Raw genomic sequence first — 8,231 nt, 5'->3', positions numbered from 1 at the left:
TTTTTTTCTCCACTAGGTTTTTTTTCACTGGGTTTTTCCTAGTAAGGTTTTAACGAGGCACATTATCTTTAATGAACATCCAAAAGAGAGTGTTATGAAACTATTATTTGTGGATGTCCATTTATGAAGATTATCCATTTAGTACTCTGTTGAAGTTTATCTACAAGCAACTGATGCAGGCAGGTTGCAAGCAACTCAATGAAATAATTTGCGACAGCTTCTTATTAAACATGCAGGTTGCGAACAGCTCATGCATGCAGCTGCAGAAAAGCCTCGCAGCTGCTTCCTGAAAAGTCTCGTAGTTGATTCATTTCTTCTATAAATAGAGAAGTTTTCAGTTCATTATAGATATCAATTTGAAAGTTGAATAAAAATATCAATCTCCCTCTATACTTGTCTTCGATTTATTTACTTTACAGTTTTTATTTTATAAAACTTTTCCTCTATTTTACACCTAAAGCTATTTCCATTACACTTTCTTTTTCTTTTCACTTTTATATTAAGTAGAGTGGCTCAGACATCTTCAATATTCATTGCTCATTTACTTTCCTTTGACTTCTTTTCATCTTTACCCTTACCTCCCTTAAGATAACAAAGCTCAAATCTATTTGGAATGAGCCACTTAATGACAAAAACCTACAGGGAAGAAAGGTGAAAAATAGATGAGACTTCATTATTATATCAGATAGGAAATAAGATATTACCCAAGTACAGCAGCTTGTTCAGCATGTAAATTATGAATCCAAGGAAAAAATATGACTTCTATTCTATGTACAACAAGGATCAGAGGTGTTCCTTATATTAGATGTTCCTTAACAATAGAACCTCCCTCCCTCTCCCCATATATTATTACAGAATGAATAAGAGATGTTAATGAGAATAAAATAACATCTCCAACTATACACTTGTGAAATATTAAAAGAATTATTGACTCAAATTAAAATGTAAGATGAGAGAGATCATCTTATTAGTTGCATGTTTAGCATTCTTCCTGCAACTTTTTGCCGTCCCGTCAAACAGAAAAATGTGGTGCTGCTGTACTGCTTGTTATTTCTTGTGGAAAAATTTCTTGGAATGGAAAATAATTACAATTTCTCATCTGATATGAGTTCTACCAAGCGAAGATGCACCAATTTCAGTCTCGGTGTTCTGCAGGGATAGCATTATTCACATGTGAGATGCTTTCGCCTTTTCTAAAACCTTATAAAGATGAATTCAACTTAACATTTATCGTCACCCCAAGATCAAGGTGGGAGCTCTTGGAGGGAGGGAATTAAAAAAAAAAAAAAAAAACTTAACATTTATCGTCTTTGTACATAAGGTTTACCTTAGATTTAGGAGAAGGAAAAACATTCCAGAATCTAAGTGTTTCATCTCCTGCTCCAGTTACAATTGTCTGCAGGGATGATAACAGCAGTTAGAGAATTACAAGTGTAGTGAAAATGAAGCTGATACTGCACTTAGAAATGCATGAAGAAATGAACAGACGAATGAACAATTTCTTGGTCAGTTACCTGTCCATCTGGAGAGATAGCAAGATATAAGACTCTATATGTATGGCCTGTCAGTGTAGCTATCTGCATTAACAGCAAAAGAACTTGTGACCAAGCTAGTAATATATCAAACAAATGAATGTCTATCCCTGTAATTTTGCAGCTAAGCAAGCAGAAACCTACCTTAGACATTGTCGGATATCTCCAAACTATTATTTGGTTCTGAGAGTAACCATGTGTGCTGACTAATTCATTGACATTCTTCGACCACACAAGATTGCAGACCTGCCACAGGATCAACAGAGTTTATATTAGGAAAATTTGCGCTTGCAAATATGAACAGTCAAAAATGCCTAGAGAGACAAAAAGGGAAGGAGAACAGATGGGAGAGCATTTTATTTTAGCTCCTTGTTTGCAAATACTAGTCTTTTCGCACAATCATGTAAACTCTCTAGTATACTCTCTCTCTCTCTCATGGGCGGATCTACATAGAGCCGAGGGGGTGCGCCGCCACCGGCAGACCTCGGTCGGAACTCTGTGTATATATCTCTGTGTAGAAGAAATATTGTACATCTAATAAAATGGCACCCTAACGAACAAAACAGCCACTGGGTGCCAATGGTAAAGGCCCGAGAATAACTCCCTAGAAGCGCGAGTTCGAGACTTGTGCAACACATATAAGTTTTGGAACTTTTATTAGTACTATTGAACAATTAATGTGAGGTGTACGAACAGTTCACTTGTTTTCCTTTTTATTTATTCTTTGTTTTACTTTATTAATACTTTTTGACTTATTTAATATTGTTTGACTTTTCTATTTTGCTTTCTTTTGAATACCTTATATCCCCAAAAACTTTTCCCACCCAAAACTTCTCTGCTACGGTGTTGCTGCCTCAAACTTGGGACTCTTGGATTTTCACTTTTTCAGTCCGTCACTCACCGGCGGCCGACCACCACCATTTGGCGTCCACTTTTCCATCGCACCTCACCTTGTTGCTGCACCACTGCTTTGTAATTTGACTGTAAATCTCTCTTATTCTCTTGCTTTTTTTAAAAAAGAATTTTATGTTGGATTTCTCTGAAAGCAATTTTTTTGGTGGTATTGTTAATATTTAATAGTATAGACTTACAAGTTACTACACCCCTTTGACCCTTTCATTTTCTCCCTTGTCTTCCTTTTATTCAATTCAGATTTAATTTTTTCTCTGTTCCGATTATACTTTATTGTGTTAGCTTTTGTATGATTATATTTTATTGTATTTAGCTTTTCTCTGTTCCGATTATACTTTATTGTGCATATTGTTCTCTTGAATCTCTGATTGTATTAGCTTTTGTATGATTTTTGAAAGGGTAAGTAATGATACTATCATTGACCGTTTTCAAAATATGAAAACTCGTCGAGAACAATTGTAAATGAATGATGTATATGTATGTTTTTGTTTATTCGAGGATGAAAGAATTATGTATATCTTAGTTATTAGTTGTAGTGACCATCTGACTATGGTAGTATTTTGTTAATTGGAAGATATTTCCCGGTGTCAAGGATGAAAGAAGTGGTTGTCTTTTTGTACTTTTCATGTAGAAGAAATTTTATGATATTGGTATTACTGCTGAAAATTTTATGATGTGTGCTAAGTTGTCATAATTTATTTTTGTTCGATATATTTATCTATATAAATCGAAAAGAAGAATAGCTCGAACCGAAACACAAAGTTGATCAAACCGACTAAATATTTATCCCATTTGGACCATTTTTCGCCTCAACTCCCTAAATAGGAAGAGGGGTAGTTTACAAATAGGGGTAATCAATTCGCACCTGACTGTGATAGCCCTCTCGATACCTTATTGGAGCTTTGTAACTAGTGGCTGGTATAAATAATAATATGTCTACGTATAAAATAATATGGCACCCGGAACCTTCAAATCCTAGATCCGCCTCTGCTCTCTCCCCACTCTCTCTAACTCAAATACACATACAAATTCAATGAAATTTTAGTGTTTCTCCTCTCAAAGCTACTTTCACAATTTATCGGTGTAATGGCATTTATGGGGGGTTATAAGGGAGCAAAAATCTGCAGTTCCAACATCCTGGTGCCTATGATGATAGGTCTTTCCTCACTGAAGCCACCTCATACGATGCTTAAATTGAAAAGGCCAGAACTTATTTGGCGTGTTTTTCCCTCTCCATGTATTTCTAGTAAAATTGATTGACTACTGAATCCTCAAGTTTTAGTAAAAATAAAAAAGAGGTGGTTACATGCCTCTAGCAGTCTCTCCTTTCCACCCCCTGTTTTTCTGTACTCTACATCTTCTTATGATACGTTATATTGTTCTCTTCAAGAGACAAGGTATCTTTTCTGCCCAATTTAACAAATGAGAAGAAAAAAAAAAGAACACCTCTAATTTAGCCTTGTCCTAGCAGATAGTATGTAATATGGCTCATTCACCTAGTGGTTCCTTTGCATTGGTTCGGCTATAATGAGGCAAACAAGTTTCCAACAATTACCAAGTTGAAATGAAGAATGGGGCAGGAAGACCTAACAGCAAGATAATTTTTCTGAGAATATAATTAGGTAGCAAAGTTACTGGCTTTTGGGAAAACAATCAAGATTACAATATGAAAATATCTTATTGAATGTGCAAGCATGAACAGAAGGGCAGAAGATTAAAAGTGGTATGAATGCTATAACGGGGGAATACCTGACTACCAGTGTCCATGCAGCTGAGATGTGTATTAGTGGTGGTGTTCCAGAATCGAATGCATCTATCAGCTGTGCCACCACCAGAAGCTAGAAGACCATGAAGATGGGGGGACCATGCGATAGCCTTCACGGCAGCAGTATGCTCACAGTATTTCAGCACAGGTTGTGTTGAATGGTTGTTCCATACAAAGAGCTGGACATCAATATTTACTTTAAGTCGACTAAAATGCAAACAATCCACCACAAAGCATAGGAGAAAATTTAGTTGAAGAAAGTAACCACATACCCTGTTATCATTTCCACCTGAAGCTAATTCACGGTTATCATAAGACCATTTGAGCCCACAAACCTGCAGATTGCAGTTGCTATCAAGAAGCAGCAAAAGGGAAAACGGAAGTTTGATAAGAGAGAAGATGTTAAGAAAACAGAAGAAAGAAGGAAACTTCACCTCAGATTTATGACCACTCAGCTTACTGACATAATCATCTTGAGCACGTATATCACGCTGAAGAATACTCTTGTCTCGGCTTCCTGAAGACAGTACTGATGAGCTCCAAGCCAGTGCACCAACTCGTAATCGATGTCCCTCCATCGTCCTTATTCTCTTACAACGAGAGGCATCCCATAACTACACGAAAGGATGTTTAAACCAATTAAACGCCATTACTAAGATTCTATCATCTTAAACTAACATATTGGTAACTCTATTCTTGTGCATGCATTTCAGAAAATTTGAGTTCCATGCTATGATATGTAGAACTAGAGATCCAATTTATGGAGCAGATGGATATAAAGAATTCGTATCATTGACCTTAACTCGTTAAGGATTAGTAGTTTCTTGTTAAAGAGATCAGTTTTTTCAGATTTAGGAGTCCTAAATTCAAAAAACAAAGGAGACAAGGAAATGAAACCACTATAGTATACCATCTCCCTTAACCCTCATGTCTAGTCTTTCCTCAGATTACTTCGAAGCTACTTAAAGAAAAAAATCAATTTTCCATTGAAATCTATGTTAAGTTGTAAAGTTTGTCCTGTGATATATGCCAACTTCACAGAAAATGCATTATAAAGATTCTCTTGGATATGGAAGTTCCAAAAATTGCGAAGCGAAAATCCTCCACAAAGCTCTTCAATCCCCATGCTGTTGCTTCCTCATTAGGAAAGAATAGATTCGATACTCTAAATATCTTCACTTTATGCAGATAATGCAGGAAAAATTCAGGTTAGTTTTGCAAAGACATTTTTTCTCGTATGACAATAAAACTGGTGCCAGGATATGCAATTTCCTTCTGAAAAACCCTAAGAGTTTAATACAAGGACATACCACACTGAACCTAATGAGCAGAAAAAGTTCCAAATTAAGTGGGTAATCCATACGTCTTTCACTCATGCATACAGTTTTCTATAAGAAAAGCATAGGAATTTAGGTAAAGCAATTTGCAAATCTCACCTGGACTTTCCCATTACTTGTTCCAACAGCAAGATGTGTACCCCGTTGTGCCCAACCAACTGAACTAACACTATCATCAATTCCCAGGTCACACAACTTCACTACCTGCACATAGCATTCAAGTATAATTAGACAATCTATAGTTCGAATATGCACGATCGACCAAGAGTTACCAAAATTAACTCCAATAAACAAAAAGAGTTATCATAACCAATAAACTCACCTTGCTACTAGATGCATGCCATAGATACACACAGCTTCCTAACCCCACAGCTAAAACATTATTTGGAGACCAGTCCACAAGGTTCAGATAAAAATCGTCTTGCAATGCTGGCGCATCCAATACCTGTAAAAAGCAAAAACAAGCACCACACATCAGCCTTCTTAGGTAAAAAATCACATATTTACCTCTAACAAAACAACCTCCAAAAAAACTACTTTGTGTACCTCAGAAAGAGCATTAAACAACAACCGTGCCTCAATTCCAAGAGTTGAAGTAAGTGTAAAATATATTTACACAATCCGGCTATAATAATATTACAAGCAAATCTCTTGATGTTTTAATTAGTAATCTGGTAAAAACGATAACTGAATTGCTATCACAAGTTAAAATTCACTGATACTGTAATTTTCTTTTTACATTGTCAGTGCATATAACTTAGTTAGGTTTGAATGCAAAATCCCAAAAGGAGAATCAAATAAGAATTAAGCCATTTTTACACAATCAGATCAGTCAAAGGATATTTATTAGGTCAATCACTCAAAGGATGTTTACAAGTAAGCCTGAATACAGGATTAATAATTATAGAAGTAAGACACGTTACATGCTACAACAGTTAGATGCGACCTAAGAGTGTATATAACTTAAACTCGAAAAGGGCCTAACATAAAACATATGACATTGTTAAGCAAAACCCAGATAGCAAAAAACATTAAAATTCAACAAAATTTACCTTAAAAGGAGATCTTGGAACTTTCCTGGTAGCTTTGACCGGGCTAGGACTAAAACCGGGGAGCTGATCATCAAACCCAAAAGGCGACAATGACTGCAAAGATTGCCGGGTCTCACTCTTATACCGAAAAATATTGCAATTGGGTCTACAAATCTGCAAATTTCTTGAATTTAAACCCGACGACTTCTCGGGTGTAACAGGAGGCACAACCGACCCGCAATCGGATCCGAACAAAGCTGAACGCAGCAGTGAGGTATAAGCATTGCTAGAATCTTCAGAGGAAGAGGAATGTGGGGGTAAAGGGAGGTCAAAAAGGGCAAAATTGGACGAAGATCTACTGGGAATGAAACGGTCACTGTAGATTGTTCGAGATGGGGATGGATGATAAGAATTAAAACCCGGGATTAGTTGATTAATCCGTGATGGAGTTTTGGGATTAAGAGTGGGATTAAGATCTGGAGATGAACTGGAGTTTTCCATAGTGGATCGAAGAAGAAGAAGAAGAAGAAGAAGGGAAGAAGAAGGAGATGAAGAGATCTAAGGTTGAGAATATTTATGAGACTTTGGGAAAAATAATGTTTTAATGGTTGGTTGTTAGTTTGGTGTTTTCTATGTTACTATACTATGTGGTAAAAGTTTCCCGGGAAAATTATTAACTGAAGGAAGGGTTTTGCGGGAAATATATAGGTGGGTCCCTAGTCCATTTCCTAATTAGTAAAGGAGTTAGTCTAATAGGGAAATGATGAGTGGCACTTCGGGTCCTTTCTTGATTAAGAAAGTTAATTCTTTTTGGATACAATTAGGGAAGTAAATACTCCCATTGTTAAAAGTAATTGAAGTATGAGTTCAACGTAAGAAATATTTATATATATAATCGACCTGTAACAACATTGTTTGTTCCGATATTTTTTATTTTTATAGTGAATGATTGTTATACATCTATAGCAATATTTGAGGTTTAAGTATTTTTTTGGCCGTTATAGATACAAATTATCCAAAAATCAACTATTTTTTCTTTTCCAATATTACATATAAAAGATAAGAAAATTATTCAAATTTAAAATCTCAAAAGATATGCATATTTCACTAGTTAAATATTGAAGAAAGCTAATACATTATTAATAAATTCATAACTAAACGTATAAAGATTTAAACTCTAAGGTACACATTTTTAAGCTACTTAGAAAAATAAATTCTTTCAAGATTAATGGAAGAACTTTGTAATTATAGTTTGTTTAGTAGATTTCATTATCTTACTAGCGATATAACACTTGAATTGGCGAAGATTTGTATCCAAATTTTCAGCAAAAAATTATCCAATAGCTTTCCCCTAAAGACAATCTAAGAGCTTAACCATTAAATCTTCTATCTAAATATTTTTTGGCATTTGTCCAATAGAAAAGATATCATGTGCAAATCTTGAAATCTTATGACTTATGCAAAATAGAAACTTTGTTCAATAGGAAAGATATTTTTAGAATTATTATATGTTATCTTAAAGATTCTTGCCGTGGAAACAACATTTTGCCTAAATAAAGGGAAAGACTGCATACAATAGACCTTTGTGGTTCAATCCTTCCCCGGACCCCGCGCATAGCGGGAGCTTAGTGCATTGAGTTGCCCTTTTAACCTT

At 35.4% G+C, this 8,231-nt stretch overlaps 1 protein-coding gene across 1 annotated transcript; it reads right to left on the bottom strand.

Moving 5' to 3' along the window:
* Window positions 1-652: 652 nt before the first annotated feature.
* On the bottom strand, window positions 653-7,187 carry LOC104101415 (B-type cell cycle switch protein ccs52A-like). Its single transcript, XM_009608849.4, has 10 exons — window positions 6,599-7,187; window positions 5,869-5,991; window positions 5,646-5,750; window positions 4,644-4,823; window positions 4,482-4,544; window positions 4,194-4,388; window positions 1,677-1,778; window positions 1,515-1,577; window positions 1,328-1,396; window positions 653-1,149 (listed from the first exon to the last, which is right to left on the bottom strand). Exons 1-10 carry the CDS (start codon window positions 7,076-7,078, stop codon window positions 1,096-1,098), a joined length of 1,434 nt encoding a protein of 477 aa, XP_009607144.1. The 5' UTR covers window positions 7,079-7,187; the 3' UTR covers window positions 653-1,095.
* Between the last annotated feature and the right edge of the window lie 1,044 nt (window positions 7,188-8,231).

This window comes from Nicotiana tomentosiformis, chromosome 8 (assembly GCF_000390325.3).
Source record: "Nicotiana tomentosiformis chromosome 8, ASM39032v3, whole genome shotgun sequence".
NCBI classification, from domain to species: Eukaryota; Viridiplantae; Streptophyta; class Magnoliopsida; order Solanales; family Solanaceae; genus Nicotiana; species Nicotiana tomentosiformis.
The sequence above is the reverse complement of the archived record's forward strand: the minus strand, read 5'-3'. Positions and strand labels throughout refer to the sequence as shown.

Bases quoted from the DNA above. Each gene is read 5' to 3' on its own strand.
- LOC104101415 (XM_009608849.4), bottom strand. From the start codon at position 7,078: ATGGAAAACTCCAGTTCATCTCCAGATCTTAATCCCACTCTTAATCCC. The intron at 5,751-5,868 runs GTGAGTTTATTG...TGCTATGTGCAG, and splicing joins GGCATGCATCTAGTAGCAAG to GTAGTGAAGTTGTGTGACCT. The intron at 4,389-4,481 runs GTATGTGGTTAC...ATTGATGTCCAG, and splicing joins CAGGTGGAAATGATAACAGG to CTCTTTGTATGGAACAACCA.